Source organism: Mirounga angustirostris, unplaced genomic scaffold (genome assembly GCF_029215605.1).
Source record: "Mirounga angustirostris isolate CCGP_5_RB_7025 unplaced genomic scaffold, mMirAng1.0.hap1 SCAF_8, whole genome shotgun sequence".
Classification (NCBI taxonomy): Eukaryota; Metazoa; Chordata; class Mammalia; order Carnivora; family Phocidae; genus Mirounga; species Mirounga angustirostris.
Window position 1 is genome coordinate 31,579,139 of NW_026991716.1, and position 26,798 is coordinate 31,605,936.

At 44.2% G+C, this 26,798-nt stretch overlaps 1 protein-coding gene across 11 annotated transcripts in view; it reads left to right on the top strand.

Annotated features, from left to right (window-relative positions):
- ANKS1A (ankyrin repeat and sterile alpha motif domain containing 1A) overlaps window positions 1-26,798 on the top strand; it is a 184,322-nt gene that overhangs the window by 101,472 nt on the left and 56,052 nt on the right. For all 11 annotated transcript variants that reach the window (XM_064597489.1, XM_064597482.1, XM_064597481.1 and 8 more), the window contains one exon: window positions 12,180-12,769. In XM_064597489.1, coding sequence (XP_064453559.1) covers window positions 12,180-12,769 — 590 coding nt within the window. The remainder of the gene's footprint in view (window positions 1-12,179; window positions 12,770-26,798) is intronic.

Consider the following 26,798-nt stretch of genomic DNA (forward strand, 5'->3'; position numbering starts at 1 on the left):
ACATCTATTAATGTGATTATTTGCCATCCATATAGCTAATGAAATCAATGTCCAACTCTTTTACTCATTTTAAGAAATTGGGTTGTTTATGTTCTTATAATTGAGTCATGAGAGTTCTTTATATTTTTTGGGTACTATTTATCAGATGCATAATTTTGTCCTAATCTGTGATTTGTCTCTTTATTTCCTTAACAGTGTCTTTTGAAGAGCAGAGGTTCTTAATTTTGATGACAATGTATCTTTTCTTTTCTTTCTTTTTTTTTTTTTTTAGGGATAAGGTCACAAATATTTTTTCCTATATTTTCTTCTAGAAATATTGTAGGTTTAGGTATCCATTTAGGTCTGTGACCCATTTTGAGGTAATTTTTGAATATGATGTGAGGCATGGGGAGAGATTCATTTTTTTGCATGTGGATATCCAATTGTTTCAGCATGATTTGTCAAGGACCATCCTTTCCTTGCCTTTGTCAGTTTGTTATTCTTTTTCAGAATTGTTTTAGATATTCTTTCCATACAAAAATTTAGAATGAGCTGGTTGATTTCTACGAAAAGTCCTGCTGGATTTTTATTGGGATTGTGTTGAATCTATACAGCAATTTGAGGAACTCTCTTAACTGTATTGAGCTTCTAATCATGTTGGTAGGTTTTTAATTAAAATATTTACAGAGCATGGAGTAGAGCACCAATGCGTTCTCTAGTTGTTTAATAATAAATCATACTGAAATTAACCCTTAAAGAGCAAGTACTTAATGCTCTGTTTGAAAGTGGTTCTTAGGGAAGAATTTTTAGCATCAAGGAGGAACGAGATTATTAATTTTTTCTCTCTTTCGAAGGCTTGATCTGGACCCATTATAAGATAGCTGGCTCAACCTTTGGAAAGAAGAAAAAGAGACTCAGACAAACTTCATAAATGAGGCTGGTCTCCTTGGCTGCCAAATGCAGGAATTTTCTATCCTCAAGTCGAGAGATCTCCAGGTCAAGGAGGGAACTGCCACAGAGGACTTTAGGCCTCACATCTCCTCCTCCTTTGCTTTGGTTCCTTCCAGCTCAGCAATACAGTACTGGGCTAACTGTTAAGAGTAGGTGGTGCGGGAAGCAGATTTAATTGGACCACAGCATGTGGGGTGTGCCTGCCTCCAGGCAAGCTGGTTGGATCACTCAAAGACCTTTCAGACAAAGGAGTTGAGACATTAAAGATGAAAATGGGCTCTGCCAGTTTCTCAGTAGCCTGGAAGGAATGCCTGCTAGAGTTGGTAAATGTGAGACAAGTCAGCAGATGATATTATGGATTAGTACAGAGTCAGTCTTTTCTGCTTTTCCACTAATGTCATTATCTTAGGCAGCTTTTATGAATTAATTCATCAGTTCTCAAAAGGCCGTGTTAATGAGACTACCAGAGCTTTCAGCCCTCTTTACTATATAATTCACAAACCTATGGCAGGAGGGGTGGGGTGGGAGATTATCTAAATTGTATTTTATTTGTTTTTATTTTTATTTTTTCATTTTATTTATTTATTTGACAGAGAGAGGTAACACAAGGAGGGGGAGTGGGAGAGGGAGAAGCAGGCCTCCCGCCAAGCAGGGAGCCCGATGCGGGCTCAGTCCCAGGGTCCTGAGATCATGGCCTGAGCCGAAGGCAGTCGCTTGACTGACTGAGCAACCCAGGTGCCCCTCTAAATTATATTTTAAAAGTACATTTGTGTTAGCTCCTGGGGGAAAAAGAAATTCAGACAATATAGAAGTGAATACAAGTAAAATGGTCCAGTCTTCTTACCTCTCCACTACTCACAGGTGCTGGAAGTGACATAGTTTGAAAGTGTAGTGTCCGCTTCAGGCCGTTTGCTGTTTTTATTTTTTTAAAAAGTGACTATGTGAGATTGTTTTGTTTGTTTTTAACAACCTAAAATGGGATCGTATTTCACAAACGGTTTTGCACACTTGTTTTGTTTTTTTAATTTACCTTGTCTATAGATCATGGGTACAATTTTGTTTTAAGTTCTTAAAGATCTACCTTATTCTTTTTAAATGGTTGTTAACTATCCCATCACTCATTTTTCCATTCTCTAGTAGATGGATGTTTACATTGTCCCCAGTATTTCTCTGTTATAAGTGAAGCTGCTGTGGACATTCTGTACACATATTCTTACATGCTTACAAGAGTATTTCTTTTTTTTTTTTTTTTAAGATTTTATTTATTTATTTGACCGAGAGAGACACAGTGAGAGAGGGAACACAAGCAGGGGGAGTGGGAGAGGGAGAAGCAGGCCTCCCGCGGAGCAGGGAGCCCGATGTGGGGCTCGATCCCAGGACTCTGGGATCATGACCTGAGCCGAAGGCAGATGCTTAATGACTGAGCCACCCAGGCACCCCATAAGAGTATTTCTTTTTTTTTTTTAAAGATTTTATTTATTTATTTGAGAGAGAGAGAGAATGAGAGAGAACACATGAGAGGGGGGAGGGTCAGAGGGAGAAGCAGACTCCCTGCCGAGCAGGGAGCCCAATGTGGGACTCGATCCAGGGACTCCAGGATCATGACCTGAGCTGAAGGCAGTCGCTTAACCAACTGAGCCACCCAGGCGCCCAAGAGTATTTCTTAAAAGACATTGATAGAAAGTAGAATTAGCCAGTCAGAGTGTAGGTATACATCTAAATCTAACTGGTGAAGCTGAATTGCCCTCCCTTGATGGTTAATGAGCACACGCTTTCCCATTCCTTCACCAACATGGGATATTCGCACTCTTTAATGTTTTTCACCGTGATAAGCCAAAGAAGTGTCTTTTGTAATTTGCCTTTGCCTGATCTTGTGAAATTAAGCATCTTGGTCATTAGTGTTAGATGGCCTATGAGTTGCCTATCTTTTTTCCCTCTATTTTTCTACTTAGAAATTAATTAATGGTAGTGGAAACACTTCATATAAATACTGATAATATTTGGCCAAAGTGATACTCAGAGGAAAGTTAGATCTTTAAATTTATTGTAAAACAAAGACTGGGGCACCTGAGTGGCTTAGTCAATTAAGTGTCCCAACTCTTGATCTCAGCTTAGGTCTTGATCTAAGGTCATGAGTTCAAGCCCTGTGTTGGGCTCCATGCCCAACTTAAATAAATAAATAAATAAGTAAATAAAGACTAAAACTTAAGAGAAAGTAGCAGAGAGGAATTAATAAAGATAAAAGCAGATAGTATACTTCACATACTTTATGGTATGCATGTTATACCTCAGTTAAGAAAAAATATAAAAGTGGAAATAATGAAATTTAAAAAAGCAGTAAACTTGACCATTACAATGAAAACTTGTTTGTTTTTCTAAAGATCTCTGATAATTCTGATCAAGAAAAGAGGAAAAAAACACAACATGTAGGAATAACATAAAGCACACATATAAGCACAAATTTAGAGATTTAAAAAATTAATAATAAAGGTTTATAGAAATAAATTTTTGTGGTTAGTTAGAGTTGCTGCCATCCCCCGGGATGTCTATTGGTCTGTCACAATGACTGGTAGCATTGGGGTTTCCAGTGGCATTGGTGACTAAGCATCTTGCACTATGTATGATACTTCTGCAGTTGCTGGATTGCCAGTTATGTCAGTGGGTATAACAAAAACTGATAGAAGTAGAAAGCAATCCATGAAGTAGAAAACTCATCCCTTGAGAAAGGTACTAGGCCCAGATGGTTTTATGACAGTTTTATCCAACTAGGTATTCCTCTCTTATTTAAATGATTTCCAACATAGAAGTCTTCTGAAATCATCATTCAGGGCCAGCATAACTAGCAATGAGAGCAGTGTTTCCAGTTGTATGTAGCACAGTCATATATTTCTCTTTAGTATTTAACTCTTTGCCCACTGGACATTCTGGACATACTGTTGAAATAGTGGACAGATTGCCAGGTTTGATAGCAAATGGGAAAGTAGCCAAGAGCTCTAAAAATCATTGTTCTCTGTGGTGCTTTTCTGCAGCATTCACTAGTAGTGCTTGGGTCCAGGTGAAGTGGTTACTTAGCTTAGGACAGTGATGAATAATTATCTGAAGACAGTGATACATGTGGATTGTTTGGCACACAGCTACACTCTGAGATTTTTTAGAAGCAAGTAAGTCAGTATTCCTGAGAGCCATGCATTTAGATCTAAGTGAAGTTTACGCATCAGCACGAAGACCTTAATCCTCTTGGAGGGGAGAAAAATGTTATCTTAGCTTCTCCCTCTACTTCCGCATCCGGAGCACTGCCAATTCCCGAGCCTTTAGGGAATTCTGTAGTGTAAGCGTTGGCTTTTCCCTTTGCCATCTTGGGATTCTCAGGTGTGCCTCCATGTGCAGTCCCATTTTTACATTTGATTTAGTAAGACTTCAGGAAGAAGACCAGATCGGTACCTGTGTTCAATCCACCATATTTACCTGGAAGCTCTCATTGCTAAAATGTTAAAGTTCTATAAAGTGGGATAAAGTAATTTTAAAAAAGGGATAAATTATGTTAGTGCAGGAGATCAGGGATGGCTTTGTGAAGGAAGTAGCATTTGAGCTAAACCCAAAAGCAGAGAATTCTACTTGCTAGGCAGAAGTAAGGCGGAAGGAGAGGGCATTCCAGGCAGAGGGAGTGGCATAAACAACCGTAAGGTGTTGGAAGATGATAGAGCTCATGTTTGGAGAATGGTTGGCTGGAACAAAGAACTGGTTGTAGAGTATCAGGTCTCAAATGTCAGTCATTATTCCAAAGACAGTGCAGTGTTGTTGAAGCTTTTTGAGTGAGATGGCAGGATAGAAGTCATGCTTTATGTATGTGTAATTGTGGAATCTTAGATTGCAGTTGGGAGAGACTAGAGGCAGGAATACTTTGAAGTCAAGAGACTTCAAGGAATCTCTTAAAGGAAATTAGGGTCCAAACTAGAGTACAGTAGGAAGTGATAGGAAGGGAAGGTGTGGATGGTAGAGGTATTGAGGAGGTAGAATTAACAGGACCTTACAATCAAATGTGGAAGAATCAGGAAGAGAGGGTATTAAGGATGATTCTAAGGTTTTGAGCCTGGGAACCAACTGTGGAACCAACAAATAGGGGATCGAGGAGGAACACGTTTGAAGGAAGATGTTAAGTTTTGAATATGTTAAGTTTGAGGTTTCAGGTACTAGGAGAACATCCAGGTAAAGATATTCCATAAACACTTAGAAATGTGGGCCTAGTGTTCAAGAGAGAGAGATTAGAAATGCAGAATCATGGATCATCCAAGTTGAGGTGATGGATAACATAAAAGATTAATCAGTTGCTGCGGGAAAAACTAGAGAGAGTGAAGAAGAATACAACCTATATTTAGAAGCACAAAGCTAAAGAAACATAGGAAGATAATCAGGATCATGCAGTGCCATAGAAGCTGAGGCTGAATGTGACAGAACCCCCAAATAACTGTTGTTTAAACAAGATAGAAGTCCAGAAGTAAGGAGTCCAGGTCTAGCATGGCAGTTCATGATGGCCAAGGAACCAGTCTCTTTCTGCCATCTCATGGTTCAAGATGACTATCCAAATTCATGCTGTCAGCACAGGAAAGAAGAAAGGGGAGAAAGGAGGGCACTTTAAAGATAGTTCTCAAAAGTTGCACATTCCACTTTCACTTATAACTCATTGGCCAGAATTTGGTCATGTGACTATGCCTAACTACAAAGAAGCTGGGAAGTGTGGTCTTTAATGTAGGTGGCTGTGAGCCAATCTAAAAAGATCCTATGACCAAGGAAGAAGGGGAGAGTGGGTCCTGGGGATAACTGGTAAACTGTGTCAAATGATATAGAAAGAGCTAGACAAATGAAGACTAGAAAAAGCGTTCAGCAGTTAGAAGGCCATTGGTAAATTCAAGATGGGGAGATACTTCTCTGAGGTGGGGGAAAGAGATCGAATTATCCCCAAGTTTTGACATGGCATTGAGAGTAGTTGAGGAGGTTTGTCTAATCTAAGTCTTCCCAGGAAATTGATGTGATTATATCCAAGAGTATAGGTGCTGTGGGAAAGATGATGGTCTGAAAAGAGTGGGAGAAATGAGGAATCCATCTTACAGTGATACCGCAGTTTTCAAGAGATGAATAAAAGGGTGGCCAGGTCTGGTAGTCCACTTGGATTCTTGCTCTTGCACGTGTTGGCTGGTGACTGAGAAAGTCATTTAACCTCTTCAAGCCTGACTTTCTACATATAAAGTAGGGGTACATATTCTTACCTCATGGTTATTGTGAATATTAAAAAAGAAAGTGCTTAGCAGGGTGTCCAGCATAGAGTAACTAGTACCTAACACAGTGTAGCTGTTGGAAGCCAGCTGAGTTAAATAAACTGGTAGAGGACTCAGTCAGTTGTTTCTTGAGTATTCAGCAGGGCTCAACATTCCAGCAACTGGAGAAGAGAAAGCAAATGGTTGTGAATACCCAGTGTTGGAACTGGCAGAAGATCAAGGGAAACAGAGATGTCAAGTGTGCTGTTAAATTAGGCACGGTTAAGTATCATGGCTGGTTGGAAAGTGATCCAAGCAGAGCTGGTACATTGAATAGGGAAATTCGGGGGGCCAGAGGTCCAACAACAGGCAGTGAACAGACTCTTAAGGAAATGGGGGAGCTGTAAGGTAATCAGGACCAAGTCAAGGTAGAACAGTCCTGAGTCCCAAAGCTGGGCTGTACCTGTGGGGGCTGCAGTGGGTAGAGATGGGTCCTGACCTGAAGATTCTCCACCGTGCTGCTACACGTCACCGTGCATTAAACTTGCAAGACTATTGCACCTTCCCCGCCAGTGGAGTTTTATTCTGTCTAGTTTACAGGGCCACTTAGAAGAAACCAGTCTCCTTTTGCAGAGTCGGGAGAAAGGAAACCAGCCTCTGTGTGCAGTGGTAGCGTGAAGAGCAGTTCGGAAATGGTTGTAAATGAAGAATGATGATAATGATAGCAGCTACCGTTTAATGAATGCTTCTCAGGGGCGGCCATGTGCTGAGTCCATCTACGCTGATTAGGTCATTGTGTATCTCATGACAAATCATCCGGGTGGGGGCTATTTTTATCGCTGTGTAGTAGATGAGGAAGAAGTTCGGTGTTAGAGCTGAGTCTTAAGCCCTAGTCTGGCTGAATCCAAAGCCTGTTTAGCCATGAGGTTAAACCATTTTCATCCAGGGCCCTGCTGCTCTTCACGTTCTTAACGCCCTAGAACTGGAATATTCGTTTATCTAATCAGAGTCGAATCATACTAAATCTTAAAGCCTTAGAGAATGCGTCCCAGTCTTTCTTTCTTGCTTTCTTCGCTTTCTTCTCTTTCTTTTTTTTTTTTTAAAGACCCAGATAGAAAAAAAATCACACGGTTGGGACTATAACTTGGGCCTCCTGAATCCCAGTCCAGGTCTCTGTTTCTCTGGTTGCCATGGACCAGAGAGAATGGACTCTTGGTCTACTTGTCTTATCAGATCACAGTCACCAGCAAGTGTCTGCATAACCTAGTCAGCACCTTCCTTCTGAGGAGAACATGGTGACTCTCCACAAGTGGCCATGTACATAGGAGTTCTGGACACACCCGGTTTCTGGTGCTCACTGCAGTGACTGGGCAGTTGGAGGGTTCCAGTCCTAACAGAACAAAGCAAGCAGAACAGTCTGGGTAACTGGAGTAACCTGTGGGTTGGAGGGTTGATTTGACTTATCAAGTTCTCACATAAGCCGCAATTTTTAGCTCTAATCTAAACAGACAAGGGGGTTACTGAAAATGTGTAAATGTTAAAATGTTATTATTTACAAGCCCTTGAGATCCCCGTGGATCATCATCATCATTAAAATGCAGCACAGAAGACCCCTTGCTTCAGCAGCTCACAGGGTAAAAGGAAAATGAACAACACCCAGAGTGAATAAAGATTGAAAGTCCATGGGGCTGGGAATTAGCATGCTGCTGTGTGCTACTTGGTCGAGCAGCTGGCCTTGATCTATGGGGAGAGTAAGGAAACAGCTGTCCCTGTGTCCTGGCCCCTTGTTTCTCTCCTACGAGGGCAGGTTGTGGGGACTGCTGAGGACAGTGTGGGAGGAGGATTGGAAGCTGTGTAGTTCTAAGGTGGGAGCGCAGTGATTCCCAGTCAGAGGGAAAGCCTCAGGCCTGACGGTTCTCTTCCGCGAGTCCGAGAGTCCATGAGTGCCCAGGCACGAGGTTTGTGGCTCTGCTTTTTCTAATGTGTTTCCACTGACCTTTAAGCTTGTCAAGGCCTTACTTCTTCAGTGCCCAGCTCAAAAGCCGCCTCTTCTGAGAATCCTTCTGGTTCGAAGTAATCACACTTTCCTTCCTGCTCACTGTGCATTTGGTTTATACTTTTTTTTTTAAGATTTTATTTATTTATTTGGCAGAGAGAGACACAGCAAGAGAGGGAACACAAGCAGGGGGAGTGGGAGAGGGAGAAGCAGGCTTCCTGCTGAGCAGGGAGCCCGATGTGGGGCTCGATCCCAGGACCCTGGGATCATGACCTGAGCCGAAGGCAGACGCTTAACGACTGAGCCACCCAGGTGCCCCTGGTTTATACTTTTTTAAAAGCATCTACTAATTTTGGCCTTGAATTCTAGTCATTTCTGTATATGCTAGTTTCTTCTGATAGCTGGTAAGCCCATAGAGAAACTCCGTGTCTTCATCTCTGGGGTGCCCCGTGAAGGCAGACATTTTCACATGCTTATTGATGGAATGGGTACTTACAGCCACAGTTGTGGGGCCCATTTCTCACTTCAGCCTTCTCACTGTATTACCTTCTGTCCCTTCCTTCTGCTGTCGAGGGTTGTAAGGATAATGAAGGCAATGGATCTTCATACACTGTCTTTGGTGATCTTTTTGACAAGCTTGTGAGCAGCAGACTTAGTTGTTGGGCTCTTCTGTGAGTGAAGTACGTTGTAATGGATCCTTTGTGGAGAATAATAGTAATTGTTAACATCTCTTGAGGGCTGGCATGTGCCAGGTGTGGTTCTAAGTGCTTGACACTACAATTTAATTCTTACAGCAATCCTATGAAGTCAGTACTCTCATGATCCCAAAATTATAGACAAGAATTCTGGGCACAGAGCAGTTAAGTAATTTGCTCAAGATCTGGCTCATGGTCAGTACGTTATATTGTTACCACCTTGTCCCTGAGGGGCCTAATATTATCCTGACTTTACAGAAGGACAGGACCACTCAGTAGTTCTTTTCCTACCTGTTGATTTGCCAGGATATCGAGCTTAGTCTTGGATATGGTTTTTTATGGGGAAGAGAACTCTAGCTTATTAAGATCCTGAGGGAGGATCTTCAATCTTGACAAGCTTTTCAAATTCCAAGGTGTCTTTCCTAGGGAATTGCCTGGGTAAGTCATGTAATCATAAGAATTCCTTTCCATGATTTCTTTTACTCCATAAAGTATTGGTAGATTGTGTTTTCCCTCATGGGATTATGGCCCTCAGAAATTTTTCCTCTTCACATATTTCCTCCTTCCATAAGTTTCCATTCTTTCTTTCTGCCCACTTCCTTCCCCCGGCATCTGTCTGGTATTGAGCTCTTGGCATCTGTCTCTCTTTCTTCATTGATGGCTAGCATGAATGGGTGGCTGTTAGACAGGACCTTCATTGTCAGCTCCCACAGCAGCAGTCAGAACGTTCTCTGTGGCCTGGGTTCCGAGGTCCACCCAGGCAGTGTAAGCCAGGCTAACTCCCAGTTCTGGACTCCGTTGTTTCTCTTTTGTTGTTGGACTCCCCTCCCTCCCCAAAATATTGTGAAATAAGGAGGCAGATGCTGACACAAAGGAATAGAAGCCCATGTTCCTGTTACCAAAGTCCTCTTTTTGTATTCAAATGCAGTCAGAGGAATGTTGCACCTTGGGCCAGAATCTGTAGGAAATTGGCCATGTGGGTATGGTCCGAGAGGTAGCAATTTTGACTCTCCTGGTCAGCCTCTCCTAGGAAGTGCCATTGGTCTGAAGCACAAGTGATGGTCATGTGTCATCTTCTCTGGCCCTACCGTGCGACGCTACAGGGCAGCTTTGTTTGGGCGGCCAGTTGTCATATGTGGAATTCATAGTCTTGAAGTCATGGCTTCCTGGGGCTGAGTTAAGCTGGATGGAACCCTTATGTACGCAGCATTTCTTCTTCCCTAGAGAAATGATTCCAGTTGTTCAGTGCTTTTCAGTGCTCTGGACCTGACCTTTGGGGTATAGAGTTTGTGAGTTAGGGGTGTGAAAATCCTGAAGCAGTCAAGTGTAGAGGAAGGAGATGCCAAAGTTCATACTTCTGGACTCCTGTGGATAAGTAATCAGAGCCATAAAGTGGAGCTAATTGGCTGCCCCCTTGCAGCCTCAGCAGGCTTGCCAAAAGCTGAAGAGACTGTGGAGACTGAACCATTCTTCTTGAGAAAGTGGGGTGAATGGAACCATGTCCCTGCTCAGACCTCAGGGTGATGGGTGCAATATGAGAATTGGTTGTTGGGATCCTTCCTTAAAGGCTGTCTTGGAAGAGCCAGCATTGTAGGACTTTGCCATTGTGCATGGAGCAGTGAAGACTGTTGTAGTGCATCATGTTTATAAAGTGCACCCCTCCTCACCTGATGACCCTATTCAGTTGTGGAACTGAGCTTCCAGGAGCCTTGGGCTGCAGGCATGCTGGTCAGGGAGAGTGGGTGCTATGTAGCCAGTAGCAGGAGAAGCAGCCAGGCAGGGATCTGCAGCAGCCCCCGAGGGGGAGAAGTTTGCCATCACGGTATGGTAGAGACTTGGATTCTTATCACCATTGTAACATAAAAGGGATTTTTAAAGCCTATGTGCAGTTCACCCTACTTACTTTAGATACTGAAGCCCAGCAGGATGAGATCAGTGCCAAGGCCACACAGCTAGAGAGCAGCACAGCCGGGACCAGAGCCAGGTGTTCCGAAAAGCCTGGGTTAAAGTCTTCTCCCCCAGCACCTTGGACAAACCACTAAAGGCCCGAGGACCTTAGATTCCTCATCTGTAACAATACTTGAACTTGATCCTTTGGGTTCTAAGATTTTCTGAACTCATGAACAATACTTGGGAGCTTTGGGCAGACTAGGGAATCATTTGGTATCTATACCGTTGATTCCACTTACAGAGAAAATAACATTGAATATTAGTTTAGGAATGTGAGCTAGTACTGGGTGCAGGGTGGTTAATCTACCCTGCTGATGTGGATGAAAATCTCTAATGGGTCTGAGTTCACACAGGGCGAGCCCCTTGGTGTCCCAGTGTGATTCTGATGTTGGAATCTGATTTGGTCAATTATTTATGCCACTTCAGGGCAGAAGTATTTGATATCTTGGGTGAGTATACAGTAGTAGTTGGCCTCATGAGCCAGTAGTGTCAGATTTCGGGGCTGTTGAGGAGGTCTTGAGAGAACTGCAAATGTCTCTTGGCATTGACAAATTAGACCATTTTGTTTTCAGTGGATCAGCTGAGGTTAAACTTAAACAAATAGGAGCAGCTGGGAGGCTTTGGAAGGAGTGAGATGTACACATTCTCAAAAAAAAATAAATAAATAACGTCTGGGCTCCCTGAGGAAGGAAGGATGAGGTGTGGAACCCTGAACAGTCCCCCTGTGAGGAAGGAAGCGGTTATTTCTCTGCTGTTTTGTTTTGCACGTTCAGTTAAAGAATTCCAGAAGTTGCAGGTTGTGGATCATGACCTCCATTTTTTTTCCCTTCTGTTGCTGCTTGCCAGAGGAAGGGAGGGCGGGTGGCTCTAAATAACACTTTGGCCTTTATGGAAATGTATCAGATGTTCCAGGAGTAAGTCTCGCCTGCTCACTGGCGCTCTCTCTCTCTCTCTCTTTCTCACTTTTACTCCGTGTTTGCTCTCTGTCTCCTTACTCGTGTCCTTTCTGTAGGATCTAGTTAGCACTTCTCGCCTTATATAGCAGGGTCTGGTCATTAACGTTAACAGAAACCTAACAACAGGGAAGGCTGCCAGAGAGCATTAATCAGGCCAGTGTTTGGAATTTCATAAATGCTCTGACTTTGGGTACAAATTGAACATTAAGAACAATACGAAACTGTTTTCTTCCTTCCACTCTCTTCTTCTCTCCCTCTGCCCTCTCTCCAACCCATCCAGCTTCTCTCTCTTTCCCTGTTGTTGAATTCCTCAGCCCTGCCGTTCGCTCGCTGCATTGGAACTCTGTTGATTTTTGCCACGTTTAATTTTTTATTTCTCTGTCTCTCCGTCCACTCCAAGACCACAGGCGGGGCAGCAGCAGCCGGAGCCAGGACTCTGCGGAGGGGCAGGACGGGCAGGTCCCAGAGCAGTTCTCCGGTCTCCTCCACGGCTCCTCCCCGGTGTGTGAGGTGGGGCAGGACCCTTTCCAGCTGCTCTCTGCCACTGGCCAGAACCTTCCAGAAGGGTCCTCTGCACAGGGCGCCTGTCACGAGGCCAGCATGCAGCTGGAGGAGACGGCTGTGCGTGCTCCTGGAGCCTCTCCGCCCAGTGTCCTGGACCAGAGTAAGAGAGCGGGTTACCCGGCTGGCCTGCCCACCACCAACAGCCAATCGCACCCCGAAACTTGGACTCACACAGCATCTCAACACCCTGGTGGTGCCGAGGAAGAAAGAGACCGGAGTGGGGCTAGGAGCCGAGCCCCTCCCACCAGCAAACCCAAAGCTGAACTCAAACTCAGCCGCAGCTTGTCCAAGTCTGACTCTGATCTCCTGACCTGCTCACCCACGGAGGACACTACAATGGGGAGCCGGAGCGAGTCCTTGTCCAACTGCAGCATCGGGAAGAAGAGGCTGGAGAAGTCGCCCTCCTTTGCCTCAGAGTGGGATGAGGTAAGGCCACGTGATGTCAGAGGGAGCTGGGCTGGCCACAGCCCACCACAGCTCCCCTGTGTGCCGACTCCCGGGACCAGGACGTGTGGGCCAGGGTTGCCCTGGTTCCTTTGCACTGTGACCAGAGTGTTTCTGACAGCCGTGACGAGGCAAGCCCCAAGTTGCCAAGCAGGGGATCTTAATGGCAAAGGATAGGTCCATTCATGGTTAAACTGGAGGGTGGCGGCCCCAAGCAGAGCGGGTCTGAGGGAGAGGCAGTTCCTAGAAATGACCTGCTGTTTGGAAATATTTGGATCCCATTAGCCACCATGCAGGCAGTCATGCTCACCCTGAAGATGCTTAAGAAGAGCCAGAAAACTTCGTATGAGTCTTCAGGAGGAAGAGGGAAGGCCCAGGGTCAGCTAGAAGCAGGGGAGAGGGTTGGGCTCTGGGAGAAGCTGCTGAAAGAGGATCAGGAGCGGGCTTTTCTAGTCTCCGCTCCTCCGTGATTATTCCTACTGCATTCCCCTGGAAGACGAAACGCCTCTCCCAGCAGAAGCATTCTACCCGTCCCACATTCCCGGGTTGATGAGGCAGAGGGTTAGGTGGTTGGAAAAACAGAGAGATTAGAGAGGAGAAAACATTTTGGAGTCTGAGGCCCAGATTAACTTTCATAACCACTGTTATAGAATAGTTAGAAATATGTACCCGAATATTTTTCAGTGACCTGTGACATGTCTTACTGGGCACAAGAATGTGTTTCTCAAAGATTGGTAAACACCCAGAGAATGTTAAAGTGCTACCCTTGCAGGCTTCTTGCTGAGAGGGAGCTGCCTTTGAAGGGGAATGGGTCTGTCTCCCAGGAACATTTTCAAGAGATGAATTTAGCTCGCAAAGAGGAGGGGAACAGTGCAGCTGACGCGTCCCTTTGAGCAATCTAGACTAAATGCCCTACCCAAATCTATTCAGGTTGCAGCTGCAAAGTTATATAAACCAAAGTGAATCCCATTCCCAGCGTGGGAACAGGGTGGGGGCAATTCCTACAGCACTCTTATCTCCAGATAAGATGAGGTTGAGGACTCTGTGTAGTCAGGGACTGAGGAATCCTGTGCAATAGAAAGTTTTCACTGGTTCAGAAACCAAGATTGGATGAGCCTGGACCAGACGCTAGACCACTTAAAGGGAAATCAGTTTGAGTGACAGAGCTCCTGGCCCATGGGAGATTACACACTAGAGTCTGTGTGTTTGTAGGAACGTGTGCTCTGCCTTTGTTTTTCAAAACAGACAAAACCGAGTTTTACTCACTTACAGTCAAGGATAGGATGAGGCAGTTTACAAGTAAGAGAAGTGCGGTGTGCTTCCGGGGCCGATAGAGAAAAACATCAGTGGGGGTGGGGAGGGTGGAGACAGGAGATGAGACAGAGGGTGGGAAGGGACTTCAGGAAAGATCTCAGAGACACGGAATTTGACCTGGAATTAAAGAACCAAGTGTTTGGGGGGAAACCAGGTTGAAGCTAGGGGAATGAAGAAAGGGCACTGGTGGAGAAAATCGCATGAGTGAAGGCGTGGAGCTGGGAAAGCTTAGATCGTTTGGTTTCTATAGAGAGTAGAGTTCGTATAGGGGAGCATAAGGAATAAGGGTAGGGGGCACCTGGCTGGCTCAGTCGGTGGAGCGTGCAACTCTTAATCTCAGGGTTTGAAGTTCAAACCCCACGTTGGGTGTAGAGATTACTTAAAAAAAAATCTTAAAAAGAAATAAGGGTGGAGAGTGAGATTGGGATCACATAGTGGGAGGGGACTGAACACGAGGCTGAGAAGTGAGTATTTGATTTGATATCAAGGCAATATCTCAGAATCCTTCAAATGGGCTGGAAGACAGCTTTACCAGTCTAATGAATTACCTCTTCTTTTTGGCTCCATCTCCTGAGCATACCTTTCACCCAAGAGGTCGATAGTGCTGGGTGATTGGCCACAGGATTCCCATGCTCTGTTAACACGCAGCATTGCCAGGCAGTCTAATCGGCTCCACCATTTCCTCTTGGAGGGAAACATGAAGTCACTGAAGCACGGCCCAGCTTAATTGAAGTTGGCTGTTCGGGCTAATCCACGGTTGTCTCTTGGCCCGTTAGGGACAGGAGGTTCATATGCTCACATTTCTGTTGCAGGTAGAGCTTGCAGGTGGCTACCATGAACCCTAGAACTGTGTGAGGTCTGGGTATCCTGGACCAGTCTGTACTATGGCTGAATGACTGGAAGCACTGTTACACTTTAAATTCAAAAACCTAAGGCAACTGAGGTCTTACTGGAAGGAATTCAGAAGATTGAGATTTGCTCGCATAGAGAATATTAACAGGGCCCTTCATGCGTAATCCTTCATCATTGTTTTTGAGTCATATTATACTTGGTTTTTGTGGATATTTCTGTCAAAAGAGAAACTTCAGAAGTGTTTCCCCCAGTGGTTGGCCCTAGACCCAGGCCTTTGGCAGACTTTCCTAGAACGAGTCATTAGTTAATGGCTGCTCCCCACCCTACCCCTGACCGGTGCCTGAAGGCTGCTTTGCCGTATCTTGTGCTTGATTTCTTTGTCATCACTAGATCCCCAGGAGTCTGGGGAAAGTTGCTCTGAAGGAGCTTGGGTCCAGCTCAGCTCCTCACTGTGGGGCCCGGGCAGCTGTGATTGCAAGTCTGCCAGGCTGCTCCTAGAAGGCGGTGCAGGGTCATACACAAGGCTCAGGCTCCAGAGTCAGGAGATCCAGCTCTGAGCCCTGGCTCCACCATCAACTCTTCCTTGTCCCATGAGTGGCCTCAGGAAGCCTCAGCGTCATTTCTGTATTTGTGAAAAGGGCAGTCAAATCTGTGTTTCAGAGGCGTTTTTTACCAGTTAAACATGTGTTTAAGTGCCTAGCCCAGTTCCTACTATGCATAAGGTATTGAGTAAATGGTAGCTATTCCTATTATTATTATGCTTGGAGTTTTGGAGAATGGGAACTGAGGCACAGAGTGTCTTCAGAACTTAAGAAAGGCAGAACTTTGTGGGGCTTGTCTGGTGCTGGCGAGGTGACAGGGAAGCAGCAGAGTTCAAGCCCCTCACCTGGTGACGTCCTGAATGACTCTGGCCCACCCCAGGGTTAGAAGAGCCTGCCCAGCCGGGGAAAGTAGGGCAGTAGCCCCCCATTGTTCTTTGAGAAATTAATAAGCCTTCCTGCTAACTCCTGGAGAGGGGAGAAGCTGGAGAGAAATCTGCAGCCCTCTCTACTGTTTCTTTTTCAAATGTATTCTTCTGTATCATGGCCGGCAGTGGCTACCTGATGGGCTGCTTTTGGGGATAATGGTCTGTAGCTGGGGGACCTGCACAGCTGGCAGATTGGGAGTCACTTCTTCCAAATACAGACCACTCCTTACAGGTGCTTCATGCAGCCCTTGGTGATTACCCAGAATGAGAGGACTTTGGAAAGTTAGCCTGGTTAAGGTGGAACTCTGAGATGGCATCCATTATGACACTAGCATTCTCCCTAGTTTCCGTTAGATTTTTAGTAACAAAAAATAATAGAGTTTGCTTTGAAAAGAGCTCTGCCTAAGAGGAGATCGAAATCCAAGCTTCAGTAGATACTTTCTCTGTTCACCAGTCAAAAATCAAAGCACTCCTTGTTATCTTGATGATGCCTAATAGAATAGGGGGATAATAGAAGATAAACTGGAAAGCTGTCCATCAATACAACTTTAAAAATATATAGATTAGGAACGGGAAAATCACCTACATCTCTCTACAGGTTAACCTCTATTAACATTATATCCAAATTTGAGGTCTTAGTGTATTTACCGATTTCTAATCTGTGTGTCTTACCTAACTACTGCATTTTGTGGTTATCTAACCATGGCAACATCCATAAGACCTGGATTCAGACCTGAATTGTGAAAGGCACAGTTTCCTTTTGTGTGGCTGTGTCAGAGGGCTAGTTTGTTGTTGTTGAAGCTGTCCTCCAGGTTGGTGTTGGACACCTTGCAGGGCATCTTCCGTCTGCCCTCGGGCATGTTCCCTACCCTTCTCTACCTCCCTGTGTTCCCCAGAAGGCTCATCTGTGTGACCTGCCTCACGAGGCCAAAGGAATCGTGGGTTGGCTGCGTCCCCCTCCTAAACACCAGCTCTCCTATGAGGGACCTTTCCCTAAAGCTGCTCTCTCTGGGTTCTGCTAACCATCCCCTCCCCTTGACTCCTCCAGCCTGGGGCTCCTGGCTGTGACTCACTGTCCTCCCTGTCGCTCTCTCTGTACCCTGTCCAAATCTGTATAAATCATCCTTCAGTTGCCCAGTTTGTATGTGCCATCTTTTTCCTGAGGGGACCCTGAGCGACATGGACATTTGTAGCACTGTTTCTATCCAGTGTAAGCAAGCCGAGATGGCCGTGTGCTGGAGCAGTAAACCCAGCTCGTGCATGTAAATTGTAAATTAATCTTCATTTGCAGACGAGCCAGAGGTGGATATTCAGGGTGCTGGGAAGCAGGAGAAATTCATCATCTAACTTGAAGCCTCTCCCGCCTCCGACTGTAGGAAGCCTGTTCCCCTTTCCAGAGCTGGCCATGTGGTCAGCGCCTCACCTGTGTGCCCCAGAGCCCCATCTCCTAGATGTGTCTCCATCCTGTGTCTGCGCCATGGGGTGCACCCACGAGCCCACACAGCAGCAGCGGCGGCTAATATCTGAAATACATACTGCCTAAGAACAAAAGAACCTTCTGGTCAGATTGTGGCTTGAATGTATGTCATCTTTGGGGTTAGATAGGTCTCTCACATACCTGCCTTTGGATGAGATTGAAGCTTATGAAAGACAAAACTCCAGAAGGCTGCTTGTCTACTTAGCATAAACATTTGAGTAATTTAAAACTTGGCTGAAGGCTTAAGTGATAAATTTGTTTTGTAATCAGCTTTCATAAATATTAAGTGGGAAATGGTGAAGAGCAGGGACGTGTGCTTTGTGTGCATTTTGTATGAGCTGAGAATAATTCCCGGCCAGCGGTTTGGAGCATGCCCTGGTTTCACCTGAAGTGGTAGCTGAGAGGACCCTTGGCTCTCAGATCCCTCGGTGAGCAGGGAAGTGGCAGTGGCAGGGAGGGCGCCCTTCCAGTCCCAAAGGCCAGGTCCCAGCCGCCCCACCCTTCCGGGTGCGCTGTCCAGTTGGAGGCATGATGTCATCAAGAGAAAAGCTGATTGGTTCAACTCCACAGAGGCTTGGTTTGCTTTTAACCCGTGAGGGTTGGGTGAGCTAGAAGAATGGCCTCGATGTAAAATAGAGATTGGAGCTTGAGTTTGCGCTGACAATGGCTAAACTTTCCACACCACAGTCTGCAGTTTGTATTGTTCTTTATTATGTAAAGAAGCATGCTGTGTATTCTTTCTGGCTGAGCGTGGCCAGCCCACTCTAGACAAGAATGTGATACTCCTACCTCTGGGGACAAATCGGAGCTTGGAATGTCTGTTTAGTTGTTTCCCTGTATACACAAGTTACAACTTTTGTCCTAGAACCTTGAAATTTCCCTTGGTTTTAAGTGGCCTACTAAGATTGAGGGCTTTTTGTTGTATTTTAAAAAGAATCTCAGTTTACAGGCAGTCCTGAATAGACAGTTTTGCCTTTCTATCTGATAAACCCAAGTGACTTTGGTTAGCCCAGATTGAAAAGCGCCGTGCTGCTTGTTTTTCCCCCCCCCTTTTTTCTAGTAATTTGTGTTGGGTGACTTTTTATACATGGGCATTTCCATGGCCTTGATGCTAACAGAACCCCATACATAGCATTACGGATAAGCCAGCGTTAGTCCTGGCTCTGTGGTTAGTGAGGAGGGGACTGGTGTGCTTGACCCCTGCCACACCCCACCAGACCGCTCTCTTGGTGACACCATGCCTCCAAGTGGACAGCGTGTCAGTAAGGGCGGGGTGGCTGGCACCTGGCCTGGAAGGGTGCCCTCCGTGCCGCCGCCTCTTCACCTTGCATGGGGGTCTGGGTGGCCTGGCTGTTATCTTCCCTGTCCGCATTTCCCTGCTTCCCTCTCCTTTCCAGCTTTCTTCCTGGCTGCTTTACTACCGCTTTACTCCTCCTGCTTCTTTCTTTTCATTTCCTTTTTTCCCCTTTGCTCATTCCTCCCTGTTCCTCTGTGCTCTTTCCTGGCTTTTTACTTCCTCCTTACTATCCTCATTTACTTTTCTTTTCCTTCCTGGTGGCATCAAGGAGAGGCTTTTCTGATAGTCTTTCTTTAGCCTTCTCTGCCTGAAGGGTTGTTCTTTTCTTTTCTCTTTTTAACCGTCTCGCCAGCATTCACTCATTTTTATATTCCACAGAGCATTTTACTGCTTGTGGTGTTAGCTCACTTCCTCGCCCCCACGCCACCCATCCACACTGTCTTCCCCCTGTCCTTTCAGAAATGGCCTGGTTCCATTTAGCCCCATCAGCACAGCACCATCAAGGACCAGGTAGGGATTTTTTGTACTTGTGAAATTGCCAGAAGATGAGAACTTTCCTTCTTGACTCGGTTTTGTTTCCTTACATTTTGTTTTTTTCAAACACCAGACCAAAAGCTTGGGTGACAGTGGATGTCAGTGAATATATGAGAAGAATTTGATCTTTAATGCCAGTACGTACAGATGCCAAGAATCACAGGAACATTTTCTGGGACATTCTTTTTATATACTTTGCTTCTGGTTTTGTATCTGTCTTCCTTCTTTTTTTCTAGTAATGTCATCAGTCAGATACAGACGGAGTGATTTTATATAATTTAGGCAATAGTATTTAGTCTTATTCTAAGCAGTTGTGTTTGAAAATCAAGTAGAGGTATTTTCACAAAATCGACAATAATATAAAATCAAAGCATATTTTTATAAGAATTTTTCATTCATTCAACTAATTTGAATACCTAAGTTTGGGATAGTCTGTTATTCTAATAACTGGGGATGAACAGTGAACAAGACAAAATCCCCTGCCTCGTGTAACTGACATTCTAGAAAACTAGAGGGGAAAGAGAGAAGACAGTAGGTAAAATCATAGTGTGCTTGTTGGTGATAAGAGTGCTAATGAGAAAAATAAAGCTGAGAGGAGGGATAGAGCATGGTGGGGGTGGGGCTACCAGGGAGGGGCCCTCTGAGAAGGAGGGGCAGAGTGGGGCGTGGCCTGAGCTGAGCCAGCAGGCTGCTTTCTGTTAGTGATTAATTTCTCCTGTCAGACAAATTTCACATTCCATTCTACACTTACATTGTCTTACAAATATATCTTATTACTTGACTTTTACTTTTAACTTCCTTTTGCTCTCTCTTTTTTTTTTTTTTTTTTTTGTTGACAGAGAGAGAGACAGCGAGAGGGAACACAAGCAGGGGGAGTGGGAGAGGTACAAGCAGGCTTCCCGCCGAGCAGGGAGCCCGATGCGATGCGGGGCTCGATCCCAGGACCCTGGGATCATGACCTGAGCCGAAGGCAGACGCTTAACAACTGAGCCTCCCAGGCGCCCTTTTTGCTCTCTTTTTAGCCACTATTGCCACCCGCTTCTTTTCTCATCTTGTTTTTTTCACCCCTTTTTTCTAGTAATTTGTGTTGGGTGACTTTTTATACGTATATGCATACATGCATGTGTACGTACGTGCATATTTATGTACATACATACATATATTTCTTAAGCTACTGAAGTAGAATGAAATCTGAATTTGCAAGAATTTCTCAAACTTGGGGGCACCTGGCTGGCTCGGTCCTAAGAGCATACGACTCTTGATCTGGAGTCATTGAGTTTGAGCCCCACCTGGGGTGTAGAGATTACTTAAATAAATAAAACTTCAAAAAAAATTCTCAAACTTGTTCACTGTCCTTGTTGTCATCCTGGGCAAGGATCATGGAGTGGGTTGTGGTGGAAAGATGGGATTCTAGGTCATTGTATTAGGAAATACATTTCCACGGATGCATCACATTCTCAAAGCAGAAATAAAATTAAAAACCAGGATTATAAAGCAAGGGAAAGGAAATCCAAAATTATTTAGACCAGAAGATGGCCAGGAATCTAGAAAACAGAGATCCCGTGAGAGGAGGACAGATGACTAGGTGTTCACGGAGTCAGGGCAGGTGAGCCCTAGTATCAGCACCGTCGTTTTGGAACTCAGAAAGGGTGCCGGGGCCCTAAAAGGCATCTTAAGGGCTGATGAATCTGAAATGCTTCCTTAGTAATCAAGCCCACAGATTCCAAACAGGTTATTGCTGCCAGTTAGAGAGGGCGATGCTGGGCGCCTCAGATGTTCTCTGACCCAGGATGGACTTGAGGAGGTCGGCGTGGAGGGAGCTTCTTAGACACCAGGGATGGAGCTCGTCTTTGTTTGCACATGTGCACACATGTGTGTACGTGCAGGCTGTGTGTTATTTCGGATGGTGAATTACATTACCTCTGGTGTGTCCGCCTGGGGGTAGGGGATGTCTCGGTCAGCCATGCGCAGGGACTATGGCTGCCTGGTTAGTGAATGCATAGTGCATGCGGACTTGGGTCTGGTTGGGGTCAAGATGCCAGGCGTTGTGAGGCCTCTGGTCTACTCTGTGCTCCTGCCCAGATGACCTGCTGCTGGCTGCTTTAGCCCTCATGTGAGCCCTGTAAAATGTAGCAAAACTAGCTGGCTTCACTATATTCTCACAAGACAACTATGCTTCTGTGGTTTTTTCCTCCATGAAATGAATAGGCCCCAGAGAAGTTTAATTTGTTTAGAGATATGCCCTACGGTCAGAGTGGCAGCTAAGTAATTACCTGGCCAGAAAGTGAGGGATGGGCTTTTTTATAAGGACCAGAGGAAAGCAACTAAGCTGGACCTCCCCTGCAACACAGAGCTCTTTTCTGGACCCCAGTGTTTCGCCAGCACCCTCAGAGATGTGCTCTGTGTTTCAGCTCTGTGTTTTCCTGGATGGCTGCCCTCTCTGCCTAGGGTTCTTTTACTTTTCTTTGTCCCACTTTCTTCCCATGGATGTTCCCTTTTGATGCCTCCAGGTGAGTAGCCAGTGGGTAAGAAGGATGCTTGTGGCCTGAAGATCGAGGGCAAGGCCGAGATGCTAAGCAGTCTCTCCCAGGCATCCCATCCCGCCTCTGTCTTGCTCACGTGCTCTAATGACCCAGTCTCTGGCGCCACAGGGCCCACCTGTCCATAACTCAAGAAAGCGTGTTTATTTGTCTGGACAGGTGGAAAACTGCCTAAGCTCAGTAGGGGCCTACAAATGACAATTTGTCTGGCAGTCTGTTCTTGCCTGTCCTGATTTAAACAGCTAGGAAGCCATCGTAAACTCAGTTGAAATGGTGTGGTTTGTGTAAATGTTCCGGTTCCTTTCCACTTTGGAGCTAGTTATTTTCAGCAGAGCCACCCCCAAAGACCCATGGGAGGATGCCTTGTATCGGTTATGCAGTGGGTGTGCATTCTGGAGTTCGCTGCCGGGGAGTAGCTTCCCTCCCTGACGCCCGGAAGGTGGATGAGTTTATCTCCAGGGGCTGGCTGCGCCCTCTTTGCTGACCCAGAGGATAGGAGGGACCACCATGGAACCTGGGGTGTAGTGGCAGAGGAGAGTACTTCAAGGGTAGGAATTGCCAAAACCCAAGGTGTTGACCTGTGCTCTGGGAGGGAATAATTCTTAAACAGCCTTCCTGTCTAACTGCATATAGATGTTTAGGCAAAGCCAACCCTGGAAATTGAATTTTTATACACTGGGGATTTTTTTTTTTAAGTTATAATACTCAATATTATATGGCTGAAATTTAAAAGGTACCAAAGAACATAGAATTTTTTTAATGCCTCCCTCCCTCCCTGTCCTCCAGACACCCAGCTCCTCTCCTGAGTTTTTTAGTATCCTTCTAGAAATATTTGTGCATTTATAAGCATTTTAGACATGTCATGTATTTTTCTTTTTCAGACAGGTGGTACCATATTCTGCATACTGCTCTGAACCTTGCTTTTTTCATTTAATAATCTATTTTTGAAAATCATTCTAATTAAGTACATAAAGTGTTTCCTTTTCTTTTTTTTTATATTTCATATGATTCCACAGTATGGATATACTTAATCATTTATTTTAAAAGTTTTCTCTAGATGGATATTTTGGATGTTACTCAGTTTCTACTGATTATAAGTAGTACTGCAATGCATATCCTTATACAAGGTCATTTTAAGATAAATTTCTTGAGGATAAACAGCTGTGTGTTAAAGGGTTTATGCATGTTAAATTTACTCTCACACTCACAACTCTAAAGAGAGCCTGTTTCTTGACACCTCACCAACCTGGGGGTGGTCAGCTTTTTAATCTCTTTTTGGTTAAGAGATTGGTAATGTTATCTTGGTATAGTTTTCAAGTGGGTGTCTTTTTTATTATGAGTGAGGTCAGCATCTTTTCATGTTTAAAAACTATTTTTCTTTTCTGGGTTCTGCTTGTTCCTTTGCTTTCTCCTTTGCTTTCCTTTGCTTTGCTTTGCTTTCCTTTCCTTTCCTATTCTTTTCCTATTCTTTCCTTCCCTTTCCTATTCTTTCCTTTCTTTTTTAATTGCTGTTGTTGTTTGATCTCTTTCTTTGAATTTATAGAAGCTCTTTATATTTGAAGAAATTAGCCCTTTATAATATGAGTTGTCTTTTGGCTTTGTTTATGGTATTTGATGGGTTTTTAAAAATTATTATTGAGGTATTACTGACATATAACATTATGGATTTTTTAACATACAAAAATTTATTTTTTTAAAAGATCTTATTTATTTACTTGAGAGAGAGAAAGAGAGGGAGGGAGAGCACAGAGGGAGAGAGGGAGAAGCAGACTCTCCGCTGAGCAGAGAGCCCGATGCAGGGCTGGATCCCAGGACCCTGAGATCATGACCTGAGCCCAAGGCAGACGCTTAGCTGACTGAGCCACCCAGGTGCCCCAATATACAGAAATTTAAAATTCTGTATAGTTGAATCAATCTTTTCTTTAATGACTTCTAGATTTTGTGTCCTAGTTAAAAAAACCTCCCCTACTCAGATTACCAAAAAACAAAACAAAACAAAACAAACTAAAAACAAAAAAACACAACACTTTCTTATTCTCTTCTACTACTTTCGTGGTTTTATTTTTCAGGTTTAAATCTTTGTTTCTTCTGGAATTTATTTGTATCTAAGAGGTGATAAGCATCCTGTTGACTTTTTTCCAGCTTTATTGAGGTGAAATAAAATTATAAGATATTTAAAGTATACAAGGTGATGATTTGATATACATATACATTATGAAAGGGTTCCCCTCATTGAGTTAACACATCCATCACCTCACATATTTCCCTCCTCCTCATTCTCCTTCTTTTTTGCGAGAACATTTAAGTTCTACTCTATCAGCAAATTTCAATTATACAATACAGTGTTATCAGCTATAGTCATTGTGTTATGTATTAGATACTCAGACCTTACTCATAACTGAAAGTTTGTACCGTTTTACCAGCCTCTCCCTATTTCCCCCTCCCTGCAGCTCCTGGTTCTATAAGCTGGAGTTTTGTTGTTGTTGTTATTTTTTAATTTTGGGTTTGCTTTTTTTTTTTACGGTTCCACATATAAGTGATAACCATACAGTTCTTATCTTTCTCTGTCTGGTTTATTTCACCTAGCAGAATGTCCTCCAGGTTTTTGTTTTTGTTTTTGTTTTTAATATCCTCCAGCTTTATCCATGTTGTAGCAAATGACAGGATTTCCTTCTTTCTTAAGGCTGAATAATATTCCATTGCATATATACATACTACATTATATATACATAATTATATATAAATTATATATACATAAGTTATACATACATAAATGCACATTACTGTATTTCCTTATTCTATTCATCAACAGACACTTAGATTGTTTCCATACTTCGGCTGTCGTGAATAATGCTGCTATGAACATACGGATGCATATATCTCTTTGAAATACTGATTATTTCCTTTGGATATATACCCCAAAGTGAAAATGCTGGGTCATATGGTAGTTCTGTTTTTAATTTCTTTTTTATTATTTTTTAAAGATTTCATTTATTCATTTGAGACACAGAGATACAGAGAGAGGGAGGGAGCATGAGTAGGGGGAGAGGCAGAGGGAGAGGGAAAAGCAGGCTCCCCGCTGAGCCAGGAGCCCGATGTGGGACTCGATCCCAGGACCCCAGGATCATGACCTGAGCTGAAGGCAGACGCTTAACCATCTGAGCCACCCAGGCGCCCCTCTGTTTTTAATTTCTTGAGGAACCTCCATACTGTTGTCCAGAGTGGCTGCACCAGTTTGCATTCCCACCAGCAGTGTGCAGGGAGGGCTCCCTTTCCTCCACATCCTCGCCAACACTTGTTATCTCTTGTCTTGATCATAACCATTCTAACATGTGTGAGGTGATCACTCACTGAGGTTTTGATTTGCATTTCCCTCGTGTTGAGTGAAGTGGAGCATCTTTTCACATCAGGCCATTTGTATGTTTTCTTTGGGAAAATGCCTCTTTACATCTTTTGCCTTTTTTATTTTATTTTATAATTTTATTTTAGAGAGAGCAAGTGAGAGGGGGAAGGGGCAGAGGGAGAGGGAGAGTCTCAAGCATACTCCACGCTCAGTGCAAGCCCAGTATGGGGCTTGACCCCGCGACCCTAAGATCACAACCCAAGCTGAAATGGAGAGTTGGACGCTCAGCTGACTGAGCCATCCCAGGCACTCCTCTTTTGCCCATGCCCATTTTAAATTGAATTGGTGTTTTTAGTTAGTTTGTTTGTTTTTGGTTGGGTTTTTCTTGTTTTGTTTTTTTGTTTGTTTGCTGTTGAGTTTAGGAGTTCCTTATATATTTTGGATATCAACCCCTTATCAGATACGTGGTTTGCAAATATCTTCTCCCATTCCATAGGTTGCCTTTTTATTTTCTTGATGGTTTCCTTCACTGTGCAGAAGCTTTTTCGTTTGATATAGTCCCATTTGCTTATTTTTGCTGTGGGTTACAAATCCAAAAAATTGCCAAGACCAAACATCCTGCTGATTTTTAGCAACTATTTGATCTAGCCCACTGTTTGATTCAGTTTTCCAGGTAAGGAAACTAAATTTCTAAGAATTGAAAGGACTTGCTGAAGGTGTTAGAGTTGATAAATGAGGGAGGCCAGTTGGAGCCACAGCTTCTAAGTCTTTTTTTTTTTTAAAGATTTTATTTATTTCTTTGAGACAGAGAGAATGAGAGACAGCATGAGAGGGAGGAGGGTCAGAGGGAGAAGCAGACTCCCTGCCGAGCAGGGAGCCCGATGCGGGACTCGATCCCGGGACTCCAGGATCATGACCTGAGCTGAAGGCAGTCGCTCAACCAACTGAGCCACCCAGGCGCCCCTACAGCTTCTAAGTCTTAATAAAATTGAATTTAGAATAGAAATGAGCTGAAGTGTTGTTTTCACACATTAATTTACAGTTACTCTTCAATTCCTCTTGTTTCATTCAACCCAACTTATCACAGCACTGTCTTACTTTTCCTCCCCAACTCCAGACACAAATGTTGTCGTGCGTATAAAGGAAAGTGACTTGGGAAAGGGAACTCCTGAGAGGAAACATGAGTTTTTCATTTTACTGTTAAAGCTCAAAGCGTTTCTTCCCCCTTCCTGCTGTCCCAGATGGAGGACTCTAAGGTTTGGGATCTTTTCTCCTTTTGTTTTTATTTTGTCTGGGACTTGCAGAGTGATGTGGTGATTTCCAGCAAATTCTCCAATTAAGAAATTGGAGGAAATCTGAATTACCATGTCATCCACCTGCCTTAAAGACAGTCATTTCCATGTTCTCTAAAAGCAAACTTCTGGCTTCTCCTTGGAAACTCCAGGTGACTGCCTCTGCGGTGCACGATTACTTGTGTGAAATCTCAGAAAACCCTTTCTCATTTCCAACCAAGATCTGTGCCTTCCACCCCATCAGTTCTGGTTCTCCCTTGAGGGTCAGGCACACTGTCCTGCTTACTGGTTGTTCAGATATTTGAAGCTGCAGTTATGTCCTCCTGCTCTCAGACCTCCTCGTTTCCTTACCAGTTCCTTCTCCTTTTCCTCAGATGACTCGTTCTCAAACAGCA